Below are 23,463 nucleotides of genomic sequence, written 5' to 3'. Positions count from 1 at the left end.
CAGAGGATCATTTCTCTGTCAGAAATACTCTGAGGAATTCAACAAATATTAAACACATTTGATAAGCCAGACACAGCGATAATGCTTAAGGACCTTAGGGTCTAGTAAGGAAAGTCTTTTAGTCAGAGTAACATCTAAAAGCTGGATTTAGACCACTCAAAAGTATTCATTGACACTTCACTGTCCTTCAGAAATCACATGCAAGTCCTGTCAGTTCTACCACGAAACATTTCTTGAGTTCCTCCAGCTCTTTCCCCTCCACTGACCCAACCTTAGACTATTTCCCGCAGAGAGATCCTGTTTTGGACCTGAGCAACAATCAACTTTCCTTCCCGCCTCTACTCTGTGAACGAACCTCCTTCCACAGGCAGGGTGACTGACTGTGTTAGTCCGCCATGTAAACTTTTCCCTGACTTCCCATCGCTCATATGATGAAACCGAGGCCTTAATGTTTTCTCTTGCCTCCTCAACTTGGGCTATTTTCCCTTCTATACTTTGGCTCCTTTGGCCTTTTCTCCTCTGTTCCCCAAAGTTCCAAGCTTCCTGCTTTGTATTCCCTCTTCCAAGAAAGTTCCTCCTGCTATTTTAATTAGTGCCTACTTATCCAGCAGTTCTTGGCTCCAGCGTTTTCAGGAAAGCCTTCTAGATTATGTCAGGCTCCCCTGTTAGATGCTCTCATGAAACCATATTCCTTTACTCCATAGGCCTTATCCCACTTTATAATCATACAGGTATTTGTGTGACTATGTAATTAATGCTCATCTCTTTCCTTAGACTCTAAGCTTTTTGAAAGCAGGGTTTGTTGCTCTCTTAGTTCACCATTATATCCCTAACACCCAGCCAGGTTATGGTACATGGTGGGTTATCATGTAGATGCTAAATGACTGACTAATGAAGCAATTTGAGATGAATTCTTATTCTCTCACAGTTCCACACACACACTGTTCAAGCAGTCAGAGCTCCCCACTTTCCATATTCATAGAGAAAGAGCAAATTTATTACATCACACACATGTACATTGATGCATTCAAAAATACAACTGCACATAGAGGCAGGCATACTCATAAATGAACACAAAATATATCCCACCAATCAGAGAAAAGATAAAAAAGGAAACATACACATAAACCTAGATAGACATAGCATATTGCTTTGGTGCATGGATAACATGAAAGTTTTTTTGTTTTTTCTGTGCTTAAATACACATGTTACATATACAGTGGTTCTTACCTAATGCAATGTATGACTCTATTTTTAGTCATACACTAATTTCTTTGAAATTAATGAAAATATGTAAATGCCCAATGAATATAATACATAACTTATCCTATATTTCAGGTTGGATTTCTAACTGACACATCAAATCTACTTTATTCTCTTGTTATACTAAATTCATCAAGGCAACACCATCAAAATGATAAAATATGAAGTTAGGAAATATACCTCACTTTCGATTTTTACTACCAAGACGAAACTAACACATAAGTAGGTACCTAACTAAATCCACCTAACAAGCCTACATGCAGATACAAGTCTAGTTATAGGTAGGAAAGGGACTCATACAATTTACACAGGTTGATGCTTAGATGAAGCATAGTACAAACATACATCATGGTACAACCAGGCTGACACGGCCAGGTGGAAAGCAGAGTTGAAAAGCGAGCAAGGGGGAAAACATAGAGACCACATCAGGGTAGACTGGATATGGGAGATGAGAGTTGGTAACGGGACATGGCAACTTCCAGTCTGATTCTCTACCTGGTTGTTCCTGAACTGGCTCTTGAAGAACTACGGTAGTTGATTCTCCATATGCCAAGGAGAGGTACTCCTCTATGTCACTGTCCCGAAGAAGCTCCACTCCTGATCCATCAGCATAGATAACAAAAAACCTGTTTGCAGAAATAAGAATCTAATCCCTTGACACATTCAGCTAAAATGCTCCTTAAACTTGAAACTGAAAATAAAAGTCAGGATTTTATTTTTATCATATTACCTGGGGACATGTTCACCATAGATTTGCAGATGATTCTTATGAAGGTGAGTGGATGACAAACTGTCATAACCTTCAGCTTTTGCATTTAAATCGTCTTCCAAGTTGTTTTCAGGTAGGATGGTTGATACACTACCATCAGACATGACCTAAGGGACACAGTATATAAGCAACCAAAAAAAAAGAAAAAAAGCCATAAAGCTTACATTTTTGTTGATCTCATTTGAGAAAGCAGGCAAGCTTTTGGATATTCAGAAAATCAAAGGTATTATTCCCTAAGTATTTTGTTGTTATTTGGCCACAAAGTTGTGTCTGACTCTTTTGCAGCCCCATGGACTGTAGCTCACCAGGCTCCTCTGTCCATGGGATTTCCCAGGCAAGAATACTGGAGCAGGTTGCCATTTCTTCCTCCAGGGGATCTTCCCAACCCAGGGATCGAATCCACGTCTCCTGTATTGGCAGGTGGATTCTTTACCACTGAGCCACCAGGGAAGCCCCAATAGATTGCATGAATAAAAGTGAAAACCTAGTAGCACATTTTCACTGACAACTACCCCGAGAATGTGAAAACAAACGGGAAGACAAACCAGAATACAATCAGAGGAAGGTGACTAGTATGGCAGGGGACACACCAGGGGACAATCTTATCTTCTGAGGATAAGTTCAGGGAACTGCGAATTTAAACATGGAGGAAAGACTACTCATGTGACAGTTGTCTTGAAATATCAAGAGTGACAGTATGGATTCTAAGCACAGAACTAGGGACTCATGGATAGACCACCTTGGGAAACAGATTGAGGTTCACTCTGAGAAGTACATTCCTAGCTATTGCTACTGTCTAGATACAGAGTGTGGTTTAGGCCGAAAGGCCATTGAAGGGAAGGCACAAGAAGAACATCAAAGCCTAGCGTAATGCTTGACTTAGATATTTCAATTTAGAGGGTTTGGGTTTTAGGTTTCAATTTCAGTTCATTGTTAATCAGTCTCTTAGTAGCCCGAACTCATGCCGTGAAGAGTCTCACTTACTTAGTACAGAAAAACAAACTTGGATCAGGCCTTGTCTGCATCCCATACAAAGTTGGGGACTCTTTGTCAGGGTTTCAAATCTAAAAAGTAACTTCGCCACCCACTAGCCAACACATGAAATTCCACCAAGGGGTGAGGAGTGGACAAAAAGTGCCTAGAGAAAGGCTGGTGGACCTCTCCTTGTCAAGGGTCAGATAGTATATATTTTAGCGTTTGTAGGCCATAGAGTTTCTGTTGCAACTAGTCGATGCTGCCATTATATGCAAAAGCAGCCACAGGTAATATGTAAACAAATGAGCATGGCTATGTTCCAATAAAACTTTATATAATGACTCTGAAATTTAATTTCCTTTCATTTTTTTGTGTCATGAAATACTCTTCTCCTTCTGATTTTTCCCAACCATTTAAAAATGTAAAATGCAGTCAGCCTACATTTTGAGCTCAAAGGCCCATATAAACAAGTGACCATGGTTTGCCACTGCCTGGCTTAGCAATAAGAGGAAGGACAGAGAAACAGAATACAGAGCTTTACCACTGACTAGCTAAGCACCTCACCAGGCTTCCCATCTCCCCATCCTCAGCGCTCCTGGAACCCTCAGGCTGATAATATTTCTAAGGATTCTCTACCTAGTCAAACAGACTCACCTGCTGTCCTGTGTATTTTCTCTCACTTAAATCCAGATACAGAGCATTCTTACATTATTCTTCTTTGTCGACATTATTTTTAGATGTTTAGTAACTTTTCCCCCCTTTTGTTCTAATTATTTATTTGGCTTTAACATTTCAATCATCCTCATTATTGGGCTTGCTATCCCCTAATGAAGCATAATTGAGAATTAAAGCTACTGACATTAATTGCTGTTGTCCAGAGCACTGCTAGTAAGTAGATAACTAATTCCAAGGCAGATAAGATAAAAAGCCATTGGGGAACTCTCTAGGGTAAAATCTCTCAAAAGCAAACCCATCGCCTCTCTCTCCATACTAATGATGCACTTTACCTGAAAAGTATTTCCTTCAGGATCCATGACCTCACAGATAACCTCTGATGTGTGTTTCATGATGTACCTGCTAGCTCTCAGCTGCTCACGTTTTTGAAAAGGATGGTATATGTCACTGCTTGATTCATGGCAATATATAGCTGAACAGTCCCTATCAATATGAAGACAGCCTGTGTTTGGAGGTAACACCTGAAAGGGTCACACAAAAAGAGAAATTATTCAAAATTTCTTGATTGATTTGAGAGATCTAGAAAATCATTTAAGGAAAAAATACTATCCGTAGACTCGAGACACAAACTGTGTTTTCAGGAAGCAAACAAAAGAGGACATAAGTTTTGGGAAAGACTACTTAATAAGGAGGCAAACAATGATTAGGATATAATTGTTCCTGCATCCCATATTTTATCTACTCACTTTAATACTTCTTCCAAGTAATGCAATCTATGCCCCTTCTTTTTTCAGATATTTAATTAAAGTATTAAAAGCATATGTTAAGTAAACACACTTGGCCCTATTCAAAACGTTTGGAATCCTTTAATGTTTTTGGGTAAGGAGCATCTTCAAAGGGGTCAACAGCAATGGGACAAATGCTTTTAGAAGCTTTTATTTTTCCACATTCCTCTGGTGGCTGACACAGACCTTAAGTAATAGCTTTTGTATAATGACTTCTGGTTTGGATAGCCTCTTTGAGATATAATTCACATGCCATATATTTTCCTTTTTAAAGTGTCCATTCAGTGTATTTTAGTATATTCAAACACTTGTGCAAACATTATCACTAATTCCAGAATATTTTCATTATCCTGCAAAGAAACCCTGATGCCATTAGTCATTCTGCATCTCTCCTGTCTCTGGCAACCAGTGATCTGCTGTCAGACGTTTCATAGAAATGGAAGCATGTGATATGTGGCCTCTTGTGTCTGGCTTCTTTCTCTTGGCATAATGTTTTTAAGCTTCATCTATATTGTAGTGTGTATCAATACTTCATTCTGTTTATTTCCACTTCAGTTTAGATGTGTGAAATTTAAAAGTTTTTATGCTAAAATGAACTCAAGTTTTTTCAATTTAGGTAGTTCGGGGAGATTTGAAACTGAAATCAAGCCTACATTTGCTAAACTGAGGAGTTCAAAGTTCACAAATTCAGCCATTAAGTCCTCAATTTTCCCATCATTTGACTTGCAGTTGCCCAGGACAAGTTCTCAAATAGCTGCCAGAGTCTGGTTCCTCAGCTCCAGGTAGATCCTTCTCCTCATGGCCATGTTTCTCTCTTCCCCTACTCTTCAAATTTAACTTTCTGTGGCAGGTGGTGGCAAAGGGTTGGGGAGAGGTGTCCCAGCCTGTGCAGCAAGGGCCAAGGGAAGGGGTCTACTTGCAGCAGACATATGAAAACCACAATGAGGTATCACCTCACACTGGTCAGAATGGCCATCATCAAAAAGTCTACAAATAATAGATGCTGGAGAGGGCTGGAGAAAAAGGAACCCTCCTACACTGTTGGTGGAAATGTAAATTGGTATGGCCACTATGGAGAACAGTATGGAGGTTCCTTAAAAAACTAAAAATAGAGCTACCATATGACCCTGCACTCCCACTCCTGGGCATATATCCAGAGAAAAACATGGGAAAGGATACATACACCCCATAGTTCGTTGCAGCACTGTTTATAATAGCCAAGATACGGAAGCAACCTGTGTCCATAGAGAAATGGATAAAGAAGATGTGGGACATGTATACAATGGATATGCATATATTTTATATATATATATATATTTAAAAGAGTGAAATATGCCATTTGCAGCAACATGGATGGACCTAGAGATTGTCAAACTGAGTGAAGACATACAGAGAGAGATATGATATAACTTACCTGTAGAATCTAAAAAAATGATACAAATAAACTTACTTACAAAACAGAAACAGACTCACAGAGAACAAACATGGTTACCAGGAGGGAAGGGTGGACAGAAGAGTTGGGGAGTTTGGAATTGACATGTACACACTGCTATATTTAAAATGGATAAGCAACAAGGACCTAGTGTATAGCACAGGGAACTCTGCTCAATGTTATGTAGCAGCCTGGATGGGAGGGGAGTTTGGGGTAGAATGACTACATGTATATATGTGTGGCTGAGTTGCTTTGCCATGCAGCTGGAACTATCACAACATTGTTAACTGGCTATACTCCAACATAAAATAAAGAATTTTTTAAAAAGAGATTTGCATTTTCCAGTTTTCTATATGTCATGTCTGTGGTTTCCCTTCTAGTCATCCATTACTGCCTTCTTTTGTTTTAAATAGGTTATTTTCAAGTGTGCCATTTTAATTCCCTTGTTTCTTTTACTATATATTTTTGAGTTATTTTCTCAGTGTCTCTTGTGTATTACAATTAACATCTTAATTTATAACTGTCTAGATTGGATTGATACTAAGGATTTCACTATTATACAAAATTTTTGCTCCATGTAGCTCTTTTCCTTCTTTGTGTTATTGTCAAAACTTACATCTTTATACATTATAAGCATATAAATAAACTTTTATAATAGTGGTTTTATGTAGTTGCCTTTTAAATAAAAAAAGGTCACAAAAATACATGTATACTGTCTTTTATATTTACCTATACTGTTATCTTTACCAGTACTATTTATGTGTAATTGAATTGCTGTGTAGTGTTATTTTGTTTCAGCCTGAAGGATTCCCTTTAGATTTTCTTGTAGGGAATGTCTAAGAGCAACGATTCTTTCAGTTTTTGTTTCCCTGGAACTATATTAATTTCTTCGATTTTAGGATAATTTTACTGAAAAGAGGAATTTTTGGTTGATGATCTTTTTCTTTAAGCATTTTGAATATGTCATCTCACTGCCTTCTGACTCCATGTTTTCTGATGAGAAAATAGCCATTAGTCTTATTGGATACCTCAATTAAAAATTTTTTTATTATGATATAGTTGATGAACAACACTGTGTTTTGGGGTTTTTCTTTTCTTTTCTTTTTTTTTTTTTGAGATCTCTCATATTTGATGAGCCTTTTCTCATTGCTTGTGAGATGTTGTCTTCAGACAATTTGACTGTGATGTGTCTAGGTGTGAATCTCTGAGTTTACCCTACTTGAAGTTTGTTGAGATTTCTTGCAATTGTAGATAGTTTAATCAAACTTGGTAAGTTTTAAGCCATTATTGCCTCAAATAATCTTTCTGCCCTTCTCTCTATTCCTTCTCAGACTCTCATTATGCATGTGTTAGTATGCCTGATGGTATCCTCTGAGGCTCTGTTCATTTTTCTTGGTTCTTTTTTCTCTCTCTCCCCCAGACTACTTAATCTCAACTGACCTATTTTCAAGTCAGTTCAAATAATTGCTGATTATTTCTACTGCCAGCCAAAATTTGATGTTGATCATTAGCAAATTTTTCATTACAGTTATTATGCTTTCCAAATCCAGAATTTCTATGTGGTTCTTTTAAAAAATAATTTCTATGTATTGATATTCTATACTTCATGAAGCATCATTCTCATATTTTGCTTTAGTTCTTTACACAAGGCTTCTCGCTCTTTAAAACATAACAGCTGACTTCAATTTGTCTCTTTAAATGTAAAGTCTGGGTTTCCACAGGGATGGTTTCTATTGATTGCTTCCTCCTTTCCCATCCCTGTTTATGGGCCAAAATTCCCCCCTTCCCCACTCCCCCATGTCTTATAATTTTTTGTTGAAAACTGGATATTTTAAAATAGTATTATGTACAACTCTGGAAATTAGATCCTAGCCCCAGGACTTATTGTTACTTCTGTTGTTGTTGCTATTTGTTCAGTGATTCCCCTGAACCATTTCTTTAAAGTTTATATTTGTCATGCGTGGGCCTAATCTGCTTGTTAGGCTTACAGTTCTCCTCACAACGGGGAAGATATTTTCTTAGGTACTTTGCACTAATAGATCTTTCAGCCTCTGCCGAGGGCTATATGGGCTCTATGTGCATACTGGCAAATGTTTTCAATGCTGTAGTAGGAAGTTTGTGATTCCATCTTACCCTTCACTCCCTGCTTGTGCAGAGCTTCTTGATCGGCAAGAGTGAAAAATCAGGGCCTTCTCAGTCCTTTTATGGGCATGTTCATAGCCGTTCACAGGAGCGTGGCTTTCTAGATTCCAGAGAACATGTCAGAGCTTTTCAAAGCCCTCTATCAACTTCTCATCCTCTTTTTCCTTCTAACTCTTTTGTTTAGCCTCTTGCTTTTTGTGGCTACTTCAATAGCTATAATGTTCAATTATCACCTCCATTTGGGGAAAAGTCTATTTGTAGGGAGTGAGTTCAGAATCAGACCAAATAAAGACAACCCTTGTTGAATAGAGGTTTCTAGAAAATGGACAGACAGACAGAAAATGACAACATTTTGTGATGGATGTTTTGGGGAGCTCTGGATCTATTCTTCTTTCAGTGGCTGCTGGCCTGCTGGTTTTCACTGCTATCATGCATGTTAGAGTGTTGATGTTCAAGGCTACCTTGGAGCTGGGGGAGGGGAGAGGAATGCAGCAAGTGAAATTACCACAATTCTTGATGTTCTTCCCAAGATTGTCTTTTTTTTTTTTTTAAATAATCTTCATATCACTATAGTCATTTGGTTGATTTCCAGACTTCTAAAAAGGTTGATTCTATCAATAGTTCCAGCTTTCTAGTTGTTTTTAGAGAGCAGTAAGTGGATTTTTGAAGGTTCTTACTCCATCATCCTGAAGTTTCTCAGATTCACTCTTTACCATTACCCAGGCCAGAGAACTCTCCCTGGACCTTGACTAACTCTGAGGCTTCTCTGTGGTTTCAGGCATATTTTAGCATAGACACTGGTGACTAGTTAAATCTGTAATTTTCCCAGGCTCCATAGGTCCTCAATAAAATAGACTCAAAGTGTCAGTTCAGTTCAGTTCAGTTACTCAGTAGTGTCCGACTCTTTGCAACCCCATGGACTGCAGCATGCCAGACTTCCCTGCCCATCACCAACTCCCGGAGTTTGCTCAAACTCATGTCTATCGAGTCAGTGATGCCATCCAACCATCTTGTCCTCTGTCGTCCCCTTCTCCTCCTGCCCCCAATCCCTCCCAGCGTCAGGGTCTTTTCAAATGAGTCAGCTCTTCACATCAGGTGGCCAAAGTATTGGAACTTCAGCTTCAGCATCAATCCTTCCAATGAATATTCAGGACTGATTTTCCTTAGGATTGACTGGTTGGATCTCCTTGCAGTCCAAGGGACTCTCAAGAGTCTTCTCCAACACCACAGTTCAAAAGCATTAATTCTTCAGTGCTCAGTTTTCTTCATGGTCCCACTCTCACATCCATACATGACTACTGGAAAAACCATATCTTTGACTAGGCGGACCTCTGTCGACAAAGTAATGTTTCTGCTTTTTAATATGTCAGATTGACTGTAATTTACTAAAAGCTGCTCTGGACAGAAAAAGATGGCCTAAAATTCCCAGAATTGAGACATATACACTAGGTGAAGCACTGTCTAGAAAAGCCAAAAAGAAAGCCTGTAAAAAGGAGATGGCTTTCCTTCTAGGAAGTTAGCCTGGAAAAACAGCTTTGCTGAAACATATAGATTCGACATGACAAATACAGCAGTAACTCATATATATACGTACATAGTGTCTTCAATATAGCAGCCAGCTGGCAAACAGAATTCTCATGATTTTGCATACCTGTAGTGCTCAGAGTTTAATATAAAATTTTCCTCTTTTAACTGATTTCACGCACTGAGTGGAGGATAAGCTTCCCTCCATTATGAGGTTTGTTTATGGTACTGCTGATAAGGAAAAGGGCCTTTGAAGTCCTTTCCAGTAGTATTCCTAAGAGTGCTTATTACATTTCTTTAACTTCTCCCAAAGGATTCAAGTTCAGATGGGTATAGACGAGTAGTCAAAATCTTATTCCAGTGTGTACGTGTGCACACACACGCACCCCTTTCCCCAGGAAGACACTCAATCTTCTGGTCTAGGGAAACAGGTTTCTGTTCCTAGACCCAAGGACAGAGGAAGATTTCCCATGGGAGACAACAGACCCATTATTTGTCATCTTGTCTCTCTGAAACCTTCCAACTGGTGGATGTCCCCACCCCCAGTTGTGAAACACTATAATCATAGACAATAATAGCTATTACACCTACCTCCTCCTTGATGTTTTCATTAATCTTTTTAGTGCTGCTAAGGTATAGCAGTGGCCAAAATCAAGCTCTCTCTCTTTCACATTGCCTAACACCCAGCCTCACTCATCATACTGCCCAGTGTCCTCATGCTGGTGAGTAAGTAATGACACATGTGCCAAGGCCAATGAGGATGGGCAGAAGGTGTTTGTGAACGCCAGCTTTCAACTCTATAAAACTAATAGAACTATAAAATAAGTGTTGCTAAGCTTATTTGGAGTTTTTTCCCCCCAATTGGGAGCTAAGATATGTGTGTTTCTCAATGAGGTGCAATCAGTGTTTCAGGAGATGTGGGCAAACATGCAGCTACACAATTGTATCAGACACTGAATGTCTCCAGGTTGGATCTCTTCTGTTATATCTCTTCCTTCAGTGGTAACTTACTTTGGTGCTAAAATTTCTTTGCCTCTATAGTTGTAATCAGCAGAGTCTAGGGCTATGATAAAAATAAGGCCTCATCATAGCATCTTTGGAGATTCTTATGACATCTGGTAGGACACGCAGTACTGAAATAGGGATGCTTTCTTAAAAATTGAACATTCTGATAGCACAGGAACTCTGCTAAGTGTTATGTGGCAGCCTGGATGGCAGTTTGGGGGAGAATGAATGCATTTATATGTAAGGTTGAGTCCCTTCTCTGTTTGCCTGAAACCATCACAACATTGTTAATCAGCTATACCTCAATACAAAATAAAAAAGTTTTTTTTTAAAATTGGATATTCTGAATGTTATATAGGGAAAAAAGCATCCATGACCAAGCCTCTCTTGGTCATCTCTCACTTTCAGCATCTTGCTTGTCCCACAAGGATCTGCACAGTACGAGAGGGAGAATCAGGAGAGAAGGGAGGGATAAACTGGCTCCAGTAGCCTTCACAGTAACAAACATTTGTTACGGAAGTCTTTGTCCATCACCTTCTGGCTTTGCACCCTCGGTATCCTGACCTTAGAGGTGACATTCTGGCACTTGTGTCCCTTCTCCAGCAAGTAGAAAGGCAAAGGCAAATCCCTCTAAGACTGGGGAGACTGCAGGCTGAGCCGGGGGCATTGTGTTTAAGGGGGAAATGCAAGGAGGTGGAGGAGTTGCTAACAGCATTCCTCCCCAGCCCTCCAAAGACACAGCTGTGCTTCACTTGGGCTAGTTCTCCTCCTAGACCACATAGAATGCATGTATCCTCCCATCCCACGGGGACACGAGGTAAAGTGGGGACAGACTGGAGGTGGGAAGGGTGGGAGAATGAATAAGAGGAGGCAGGAGGTGAAGCTGGTCTAGAAGGGACAAGGCAGCACTGAGGGCTCCTAACACCCACAGCGCCCCTCACCCACCACTAAATGATCCCCGGCACATACACTCCGGAGAATAACTGTGATCCCCAGATACCAAAGTACTGAAAGGCAGGGAGGACACTGATTTTCTGCGATGGACTTTGAAAAGAAAGTAAATAAATGAAAAGATATTGAGAAGTGTGTTTTAAGATCAGTTGAGATGAGAGCAACAGGCATGCACGTGGCGGGAACGTTCAGTGCCCCAGATGGGAGTGCTTTCTTAGTCAAAAACACACTTGGACACTCCCCTCTGGCACCGCTCACTTTGCTCAGACTCACCTGGTATGTTCCCTGTGGCTTTGCAATGATGGACGTCCCGTCCCCAAAGGTGGCGCAGCAGCTGCTGTCCTCGCAGTTGGTGATGACGGTGGCGTAGTGCGAGCTTTCAATCCGCATGCACTTCACCTGCCTGGTGATCCTCTGTGGACCTTCGGCTGTGGGCAAATGCAGAGGGGCAGGTCTGACGGGATGCACGCGGGGGGAACACGCCTGCCTGCTGACTGCCTGGCTGAGAACTCACTCCATGGGGCTGCTTCATGGGCTACTGCTCTATCAACTCGGAGCCTTTGCTTGAGAAGGCATATTAATACAGTGTGCTATTTTTGTCCTCACCATTCTTTTTATTTTGAGAAATTGAAAACATCCAGAAAAGCACAAAATATAATTTAACTATACATGTTTGCCAATCAAAATTTACACTCATTAATATTTTGCCATATTTGCTTCATTTTTAACATGTACATGAGAGAGAAATTATAGGTACAGTTCACATCTCTCCCTATCTCTGAGTTTATTTCTTTTTCTCACAATCCACTATAATACTTTTATATAAATGTATATCAGAAGTATTTTGTTGCTTTAAATTTACATAAGTTATATATCACCCTGTGTATCACACTACTGGGCTTCCCTGGTGGCCCAGACAATAAAGAATCTGCCTGCAATGCAGGAGGCCTGGGTTTGATCCCTGGGTCAGGAAGATCCCCTGGAGAAGGGAATGGCTACCCACTCCAGTATTCTTGCTGGAGAATTTCATGGACAGACGAGCCTGGTGGGCTACAGTCCATGGGGTCGCAAAAGAATCAAAAATGACTGAACTGACACACACTTGAATTTTTCACTTAATGCTTTGAGGCCTTTAGCCATCTTGATATATACGTGCCTATGTAAATAGGTACATGTGTGGGTACTTCATTTATTTTAATTGCTACATAGTATCCCTTTGTAAGAATAAACCACATTTTATTTTTCTGTTCTGCTGTTAATGGACATTTATGCTTTCCCAATATTTTAACATTATACTCAGTGTTGCAAGAAACATCTCTTGTTTCTTTGTGCAAATGTATGAGTGTCTTTCCCAAGAAAAGGAAAAAGCTTTGAAAGCTATCCTAGGAAAATTAGAATGGATATTTCTCTAGTGGGGAATTGACTTGCAGAGATATTTCCCAACCCATCCCCTATAACCCAATAAAAATAAAAACAAAACAAAAGAGTATTTTTCCATATATACCCAGATGGAGAATTAGTGTATCACATGATATGCACTTTTCAATTCACCAGATATTTTAAAATTGCCCACCCAAGTGGCTTTTTAAATTTTCACTCTAACAGGGTATAAAGGTTCCTCTTTTTCTACTCACTTGCCATTTTGTTGCATTTAATTTGGCAATGAATCATTTAATGCATTCAACAAATAAATCCTGGAATTAAACAAAAGTGAATCAGGGAATAATTTTTATTTCAAAATATTGTTTGAAGTTAGCTTAGGAAGGGTGTTAGGCTTTTAGATAATATGAACAGACTGCAGTTCATTAGCAGCTGCCACTTGCTTTTCTGAGAATTGTCAGACAGAATTGAAGGAGGTCTATGTAGGAAAATTAGATTCCTTAAGGACCAAAGGAAACAGGTCTGAAATCTAATTGCTAAGTACAGTTGAGTCATGATTATTAACTTTTAGTTAATACCAATCCAGGTTGTAGGTTTTTAGTGGTAAAAATAGGGAAAGCACTATTACTATCCATTAGCCAACTAGAGCTGTTATCACTCCCATGTCAGTTGAGGATAAAGACCATAATAAAGGTCCTCACTGGTTCTGGTTTGGACTGCCTGGGTATTCTTTGGTTAATTTGAGTTTGTAAAAAACAAACAAACAAACAAAAAAAAAAAACAAAAAACTGTTTTTCTTACAAGTGTTTTGAAAAATTGGTGAAGTTTTTACCTATCCTACAGTAAAGACATAGAATATTGTCATCTACTTGAAAAAGAATAAATACGTGTATATGTACAACTGAGTCACTTTGCTGTGCACCTGAAACACAATAATATTAACCAACCATCTGCTGCTGCTGCTCAGTCGTGTCAAACTCTTTGAGACTCTATGTCGTCCGCCAGAAAAATTAAAGCTTACCTGTCTCTTGATCCTCCAAAGAAATAGTCGGATCTTCATAAACTTGATAAAAGGTTGTGATTCTGGTACCATCAGCATGATCCACTATCCGAGTACCATCTTTCTTTTCAATGATGATCACTTTGTCTTCTCGAGTTGTCATAACCTGAACATACAAAGGCAGAGCATCATCATTTGATCAGGTGGTTGGTTAATCCCAAGTTTGCTTATTTTTACACCCCGATGATTACCATCAAAAGCCTGATTATTTAAAAGTGAAAGTTTTATCTCATCTACTTGATCTAATCTTTATAACAATCCTGGAGGAAACTCAGGCTTAGAGCAGTTAAGCAACTTGCCCAAAGTCACTCAGCATGTGCCTGAGCTGACGCTGGACTAAGACTGCCTTACTTCAACACTGATGCTCCTTCCATGGTCACATATCTGTGAGTCAAAAGCTAATGTCAGGAGTGATCTGACCCAGGTATATGCAGGAAGATGACCCCAGGCCCTGCTCCCTTGGAAACTGCAGGTTTAAGATAAGGCAGGGACCACTGGTGTCTGTAGTGAGGGTTCTGATGCGGTCTGCTTCCCCTGAGGATGTAATGCCAGAGCCCGAATATTGTGTGTTGGTACGGGGAACTATGGGGTGAGAGGTTGGTACAGGGAAGCATGGATGAAAGGTGTGCCAGACACAAGAGAACTCAGAGACCAATGGGCAGAGTGGTGGGAGCAAGGCTAGAAGGTGAGGGACCATACTGGGAAGCTTGTTAAGTCATATTAAGGACTCAGTTGTTATCCAAAGGGGGGTGAAGCAGTAGAGAAGAGTTTCAGGTATGTGGACTAGAGCTGGAAACACAGAAAGAATTTAGTCCCAGTAAGTGCTTCAATTTGAAAGAACACTGAGACCTTTGTTTCCTGTAGCCTAACAGTTCAGAGGAGCTCTAAACCCCCAGCTACACATGTGTGTGTGAAGGTGTGGTGGGCATGGAGATGCACTGCCCAGGTCTCTCTTCAAGACAGGACTTGCTCCCCAGCAGTGGAGAGGGAAGTTGGCAAATAGCCTCCAGATGTCAGTTCTTCTAGCACTTGCCTCAACTGCAGAGAGATGCCTTGCCTGACTCCCATATCTCTGCTGAGGCAGAGGTACACGGATCTGGCTCCTGCTCCCCGACTTAGGACACTGGGACAGATGACACTGGCTCCTGAGCTCCTGCCAGTGGAGCTTCGGGGTGTCTGCACCATAGCTCGGCTTCTCTCTCTGCCCATTCCTGCCTCCCCCCTGCTTCCTTTCACAAATGGTGTCTCTTAAAAACATCTTATACAGCAAACTTCACCTGTTTGCTACTGCAGATCCCAACTGGCAACAATGCACTACAGTTGTACAATACATATTATAGGCAAAAGGAGAGGAGGGCGGCAGAGGATGAGATGGTTGGATGGCATCACCAACTCAATGGACGTGAGTTTGAGCAAACTCCGGGAGATAGTGAAGGACAGGGAAGCCTGGTGTGCTGTAGCCCATGGGGTCACCAAGAGTTGGACATGACTTAGCGATTGACAACAACAATGCATATTTTAAAATCATTGAGTACTTTCCACCTTGTACTGCCCTAACTGTAAGGGACACAGTTTTCACTAAAGAGTCCAGATGAATATGAAGTTTGCTAGCTGTTTTCTGACTCGTGTCTAGGGCTTTTGGGAGAAGATGATAATTACATTTGTATCTTTTTATGGTAGGCAGAAAACAATATATTTCAGAGAGAAGTCCATGCTAATCATTAAGTTCTTCTCTTTCACACTTTCAGCCAATGATACAGATGTGTATATCTATATATATCCATCTATATATCCATCCATCTATGTATATAATGAGGAATACTGCTGTAGAATGCAGGATTGAGAACATGAGCTTTGGAGTTAAGCTGCCAAAGTTCAATTTCTGACTCCACAGGTGATTTAGGCAAGTTGCTTACTTTCTCTGTGTTCTAGTTTCCTCATCTGCAAAATGGAGCCAACATCAGCATATTTTTCAGAGACATTATATGGGTTAAATGAGAGAATGACTGTAAAGCCGTTCACATTTAATTGGTCAAGTTAGCAATGCTAAATACTAGCTCTTTATCTAGTATAGAAATTTACAGATTATAACTTAGAACAATTCTAACATTTCATGACGTAACCCTGATGGTCACCATAGGCTCAGGAAATAATCATTTTTAGTGGTAGAAAGAACACAATAGCAAGAATATTTCCTGAACACCTGATAGTGTTAATCTGGTATTAATCTTCCCAAGTATTTTAGGTAATGACCATAATCTTCATTTCAGGAATAAGAAAACCTAGATTAGAAATAGTCAAAGTCAGGCATCTTGTAAGAAGCGTTCAAAGAAGGGTTCAAAGCCATGGCTGCCTCACTGCAAGGTTAGTGCCACTCCTGTAAAATGTGATACTTCATATCACTTTTGATCTTATTTCATATGATCATTGGCTTTTATTTGCATAATGGTTAAGCATATGAGACCTAGAATGCAACCTTGGGGTCCACATTCTGAATCTACCACTTGCTGAGTGATTTTGGAAAAATTATTTAGCCTGTTTGTAGCTTCTTTGTCTCATATGTAAAATGGAAACAGCAATAGTTTCTTGTGAGAATTAGATAAGTTATGTGTGGAAAGCACTCAACAAGGCCTGGGACGGTGAGTGCTCAGTAAATATTATTACCATTGTTGTGATTAGACTGTTGAGTGTCGATGTTTGAATCCAGGCTTCTAAATGTCGATTTGTGCTTCCATAATGGCCCTAGGTATCAGTAAAGGAAGGGGCTTCCCTGGTGGCTCAGTGGTAAAGAGTCTGCCTGCCAATGCAGGAGACCCGGGTTCAATTCCTGGGTCAGGAAGATCGCTTAGAGAAGGAAATAGCAAACCACTCCAGTATTCTTGCCTGGGAAATCCCATGGACAGAGGAGTCTGGCAGGCTACAATCCATGGGGTCGCAAAGAATTGGACACAACTTAGTTACTTAATCGCCACCACCGCCAGTAAAAGAAAGTAAGGGTCATTAACTAAGAAATATCAAATTTGCATATTAAGCCAAATAATCTGTATTGAGGCTCAATTAAAGTGAGCTATTTTAAGTGACCAAAATCCATCCTGAGAAAATATGTAGTGTGATCTCATAAAAAAGAACTAGCAAACAAGGTAGAAGAATATGAAATTGTTATAGAAGTAGGCTGAGGAAGAAAGGAAAACAAGTTTGGTAAGAAAATGAACTTTATCTCAATGGGAAGCGGACATTCTGCTTCTGACTAGCAGTATGTGGTTGTAAACAAAGGTAAAGTCCAAAAACTAGAGACAAGGCATATAGGAAATTCTTTGTCTTGTCTAGATATAGAGGGTGCAAAGCTCCATGTAAGGTGATAGAGGAACAGCTGAAGAATGCAGACAGTCCCGTTTTTAGTCACCAATCGCTGACTGCAAACCTGGTTCCAGCACTTCCTGGCCATATTACTTCACTTACTGAGGCTCACCTTCCTTGTCTGTATAATATACATTGGTGTGAGGCCTGAATAGAGCGTGTATGCAAGACGGCTAACAGAAAGCCTGGCCCACAGAAAATGCCATTGTGCATCCCAGGAGTTTAAATTTCACATCTGCTTCACAGATAAAACCATTGTTTTCTATACCACTCATATGTCACTTTTTCTTAGGTTATAAATAAAATCTTTTTATAGATGCTTTGTGGCCTTGTTGAATTTTTGAGTTATTTGATATGAGCATCTCATTAAATATACTGTACATTATTTGAAGTCAAGGATCATGAACAAATTTCTACAATTCATGTCAGGTACACATGTCTAGAATATAAGACATACAGACACATGCATTTAACATAAAGAAATATAGGATATCACTAATCATATGTCTTAAAAGTGGAATAGAAAAGTCATCATCTGTCTCTTACTTCAAGAATTAGTATTTCACGATACATTACTCTGGTCAAATAAACCACACAGTAGTTTTAGATTTGGAAAGATGAATCCATCTATTTATACATAAGTCGGCTACTTAACAGATAGTTATTGAAAATTTATTATTTGCCAGGCATTCTTCCACATGTTTGTCTTACAACTCTAATGATTTAGAAAAATTTGTAATATACAATAGTTTGTCATACCGTTCCATTGACAGGATCTGTGGCTTTAAAGGATAAAAATGGGGCCAAGTCTGCTATTCTTTCTAATCCTTTGGTGCCAATCCGATGTCCTTGAGGTGTAGTTGTAAACCAGGTGCCTAAGTGAACATCCATAGGAGTTATTGTTTGAACTGTTTCTGGGGGAGGTTCATGGCTTTCATTTTTATGTGCCATAGATGACTGATTTTTCTGAATTTTTCCTGTGGGAGTTCAAGTAAATCAAATACAACAGTTTAACTATAATATCACTTACAGAGAATTATTCATTAAGTTTTAATACAGTGTAGGCTACCTCAGACACTGTTGCATAGAAAATCCAAGTGGTAGTCATCAGTTATATTATTTCTCAAGTAGGAAAAAATCAGTTTATGAATATCTTATTATTGGCACTTAAACCTTGTCTGGATTCCCATCACTTCCCACAAACATACACATGCATAGCAAGCTTACTGTCTATGGAGCAATACAGATTATCATCAATTCTATACACTTTTAAGTCTTGCTTACCTCTCCCCAGATTCCAGGTTTGGAGCCCTGTACCCAGCTTTTTAAAGTCTACATTTTCTCCCATGTTTCTGCCAAGCTTTTAGATTCTTTTTCTTCGACTTATTATACTCTAGTATGATAAAGTATACTTTTAACTCTTCATCCCCCTAATTTCATCATATTTCAGTTTCAGGATACATCTCTCTTCAGCCCTGGATCTGGAGAGCATTACCAATAAAGCATATCATTGGCCTCTCATATGGAGAGGATTTGTCCAGTTTAATTACTACACTTAAAACCATCTGATACACACATCCCTCTCAACTCCTCCCCACCACCACTCAACTGGAATAAGAAGACAGAACCAAAGAAACTCACATGGAACCCTGTAAATATTATCTCTACCTCTATTAGTTCCTCTATCAAGGTAGATTTACTCTACTTGTATAAGTAACAAGTAATCTGTAGACAAGATCTGCCTGTATTATCAAGCCTCAGTGATGAAGTAAATTTAGACTGAGAAAAAAAATTGCAAAAAATATAGTGAAGGATTATTGCCTCCAGGGAGGTTGTTTAGATTTAAACCATGAAATGTGCAACAGGGCATGGATCTTGGTGTAAGATGCATACTCAACTAACAGGGGGAACCAAAGAAGAAAGATACATTTAGCTAAGCCTTTCCATTGCCCTAAGACTTAAATTGGACATATTAGTATTTCCAGAGAACTGAAAGATAGACATGTAGAAATTATTTAGAATGAAGCTCAAAGAGCCAATGTAACAGAAGCTATGAAAGAGAGGTAAAAAGTTCTCTAACATAAGTTTAATTGGAATTACAGAAGAAGAGGAGAGAGAAATGGATCAAAAACAATACTTTAAAAAGATAATTATTCAGAAAGTTCCAGAATCAATGAAACATACTAATCTACATATTCAAGAAGCAGCTGAACTGAACTGAACTGATACCTACTTAAATCATATTGACACTGCATTAAAAAAGAAAATATTTCAAAGGCAGCCAGATTATCTTCTAAGCAACAACAATTAGATAGACAGACAACTTTTCAATAGTAAAAGTGAATGCAAGACTAGTATGAAGAATTATTGTCCACATCAGTCAGTTCAGTCACTCAGTCATGTCTGACTCTTTGCGACCCCACGAACTGCACCACGCCAGGCTTCCCTGTCCATCACCAACTCCCAGAGCTTGCTCAAACTCATCAAGTCAGTGATGCCATCCAACCATCTTATTCTCTGTTGTTCCCTTCTCCTCCTGCTTTGAATCTTTCCTAGCATCAGGGTCTTTTCCAATGAGTCAGTTCTTTGCATGAGGTGGCCAATGTATTAGAGTTTCAGCTTCAGCTTCAATCCTTCCAATGAATATTCAGGACTGATTTCCTTTAGGATGGACTGGTTGGATCTCCTTGTAGTCCAAGGGACCCTCAAGAGTCTTCTCCAACACCACAGTTCAAAAGCATCTCAGCTTTCTTTATGATCCAGCTCTCATATCCATACATGACTACTGGAAAAACTATAGCTTTGACTAGATGGACCTCTGTTGGCAAAGTAATGTCTCTGCTTTTTAATATGCTGTCTAGGTTGGTCACAGCTTTTTTTCCAAGGAGCAAATGTCTTTTAATTTCATGGCTGCAGTCACCATCTGCAGTCATTTTGGAGCCTCAAAAATAAAGTCTCTCACTGTTTCCATTGTTCCTCCATCTATTTGCCATGAAGTGATGAGACTGGATGCCATGATTTTAGTTTTTTGAATGCTGAATTTTAAGCCAGTTTTTTCACTCTTCTCTTTTACTTTCATCAAGAGACTCTTTAGTTCTTTATTGTCCACATACTAAGAGGAAATACCTGTCAGTCTATAATTCTATACCTAGTGAAATTATCTTTCAAGAATGTTGTTGTTTAGTTGCTAAGTCATGTCCGACTCTTTTGCCACCCCATGATCTTCAGTCCACCAGGTTCTTCTGCCCATGAGATTTCCCAGGAAAGGATACTAGAGTGGGTTGCCATTTTCTTCTCTCAGGGATCTTCCTGAATCAGGGATAGAACTTGTGTCTCCTGCATTGGCAGGAGGATTCTTTACCACTGAGTAACTTAGGAAGCCCCTTTAAGAATGAGGACAACATAAAGATATTTTCAGAAAATATGGTATGCAATAAGTAGACTAAAATCTCTGGTTAGAACACAGAATCATCTAATTTTAAAATATACACCTACATGAGTTTGAGCAAACTCTGGGAGTTGGTGATAGACAAGGAAGCCTGGCATGCTGCAGTCCATGGGGTTGCAAAGAGTCAGATATGACTGAGTGACTGATATTATGCTCACAAGGGGGCCTCCCAGGTGGTTCAGTGATAAAGAATCCACCTGCCAGTGCAGGAGATGCATAAGATGGGGGTTCATTCTCTTGGTCAGGAAGATCCCCCTGAAAGAGGAAATGGTGACCCACTCCAGTATTCTTGATGGGATAATCCAATGGACAGAAGAGCCTGGGTGGATTACACTTGCAAAGAGTCAGACATGAATGAAGCAAATGAACACACATGCACACTGCTCACAAGAGACATTTTTAAACATAAACCACAGAAAGTAAAATAAAGTGTGGAAAAAGTTATACTGGGAAAGTACTAAACAATAGCTGGTGTAGCTATAATAAAATCAGTATTAGGGCAAAAAACAGAATCCTAGAATAAAAAGTCATTGTATACTGATAAACTGTTAAATTGCTCATAAAGATAAAACAGTTCTAAATTTGTAAGTATCTAAAATCATATTTCAAAATATACAAAAGCAAATCTGAAGACAATGAAAGGACTTAATTATTTCAGATTTAAAGAAATAGGATTAAATGATAAGGAGTGAAGAAGCTCTTCTACCCTTTCAAGAACTTTAAATATACTTCTACTGAATAAACTGACATTGTACATTAAAAAGTCTGTAAGAATATAGAATAAAAATGGTCGAAGTTTGAATATGGGGCAAATATGGCCTATTGTCTGTTTCTGTATAGTCTGTGAATTAATAACTCTTTGTACATTTCTACATAATTGAAAAAAAACAAAGGATATTAAATTTACAATGCTGTGTTGGTTTGTGCCATTCAAAAATGCAAATTCACCATAATTACACATGTATCATCTCCCTCTTGAGCCTCCCTCCCCTCCCCCGACTCCACCCCTTTGGGTCATCACAGAGCATCATGCTGAGCTCCCTGTATTATATAGCAACTTTGTACCAGCTATCTATTTTACACATGGTAGTGCATACAGTTGATGCTAATTTCTCCCACTATTTCATCCCACTCTTTCCTTCATCCACTGTGCCCACAAGTCCATTCTCTCAATATATCTGCATCTTCATTCCTCCCCTGCAAATAGGCTCATCAATACCATTTTTCTAGATTCCATATGTATATGTTAATATACAATATTTGTTTTTCTCTTTCTGACTTACTTCACTCTGTAAAATAGGTTCTAAGTTCACCCATCTCACTAGAACAGACTCAAATTTGTTCTTTTTTATGGAGAGTAATATTCCATTTTATATATATATATATATATAAATATATATATATATATATATATACAAGTAATGGAATATATACCACATCTTCTTTATCCATTCATCTGTTGATGGACATCTAGGTTACTTCCATGTCCTAGCTACTTTAAACAGTGCTGCTATGAACACTGGGGTACATGTGTCTTTTTCAATTATGGTTTTCTCAGAGTGAATGCTCAGTAGTGGGATTGTTGGGTTATATGGCAGCTTTATTCCTCACTTTTTAAGGAATCCCCACACAGTTCTCCATAGTGGCTGTTTCAGTTTACATTCCCACCAACAATGAAAGAGGGTTCCCTTTTCTCCACATCCTTTCTAGAATTTATTATTTGTAGATTTTTTTGATGATGGCCATTCTGACTGGTGTGAGATGATATCTCACTGTAGTTTTAATTTGCATTTCTCTAATAATTAGTGAGGCTTCCCCAATGGCTCAGCAGGTAAAGAATTTGCCTGCAATGGAGGAGACACAGGAGACATGGGTTTGATCCCTGAGTTGGGAAGATCACCTGGAGGAGGAAATGGCAACCCACTCCAGCATTCTTGCCTAGAGAATCCCATGGACAGAGGAGCCTGGTGGGCTATCGTCCATAGGGTCACAAAGAGTCAAACATGACTGAAGCAACTTAATGAGCATACACGTACTCTGCATATAAGTTAAATAAGCAGAATGACAATATATAGCCTTGTCATACTCCCTCCCCAATTTTGAACCAGTTTGAATTTTGAACCAGATCATTCCACGTCTGGTTCTAACTATTGCTTCTTGACCCACATGAAGCTTTCTCAGTAGACAGGTAAGGTGGTCTGGTATTCCCAAATCTTTAAAAATTTTCCAGTTTGTTGTGATCCACACAGTCAAAGGCTTTAGCACAATGAAGCAGAAGTAGATGTTTTTCCGGAGCTCCCTTACTTTCTCTATGATCCAGTGAATGTTGGCAATTTGATCTCTGGTTCCTCTGCCTTTTCTAAACCCAGCTTGTACATCTAGAAGTTCTTAGTTCATGTACTGCTGAAGCCTAGCTTGAAGGATTTTGAGTAAAACCTGGCTAGTATGTGAGACGAGTGCAGTTGTGCAGTAGTTTGAACATGCTTTGGCATTACCTGTCTTCAGGATTGGAATGAAAACTGACTTCTACAGTCCTGTGGCCACTTATGAGTTTTCCAAATTTTCAGATATAGTGAGTGCAGTACTTTGACAGCATCACCTTTTAGGATTTTAAGTAGCTCAGCTGGAATTCTGTCACCTCCACTAGCTTTGTTCATAGTAGTGCTTCCTAAGGCCCACTTGACCTCACACATTTGT

At 39.3% G+C, this 23,463-nt stretch overlaps 1 protein-coding gene across 1 annotated transcript in view; it reads right to left on the bottom strand.

The window, feature by feature from the left end:
- The window catches only part of SPAG17 (sperm associated antigen 17), a 230,426-nt gene that overhangs the window by 37,855 nt on the left and 169,108 nt on the right, over nt 1-23,463 (bottom strand). The window contains exons 29-34 of the mRNA XM_061119929.1: nt 18,078-18,295; nt 13,923-14,067; nt 11,795-11,949; nt 4,015-4,203; nt 1,994-2,139; nt 1,759-1,889 (exon numbers count right to left, since the gene is read on the bottom strand). Of these exons, the coding sequence (XP_060975912.1) occupies nt 1,759-1,889; nt 1,994-2,139; nt 4,015-4,203; nt 11,795-11,949; nt 13,923-14,067; nt 18,078-18,295 (984 nt within the window). The remainder of the gene's footprint in view (nt 1-1,758; nt 1,890-1,993; nt 2,140-4,014; nt 4,204-11,794; nt 11,950-13,922; nt 14,068-18,077; nt 18,296-23,463) is intronic.

This window comes from Dama dama, chromosome 20 (genome assembly GCF_033118175.1).
Source record: "Dama dama isolate Ldn47 chromosome 20, ASM3311817v1, whole genome shotgun sequence".
In the NCBI taxonomy this organism is placed as follows: Eukaryota; Metazoa; Chordata; class Mammalia; order Artiodactyla; family Cervidae; genus Dama; species Dama dama.
Note: the sequence above shows the minus strand (reverse complement) of the source record. Positions and strands in the feature narration are given on the sequence as shown.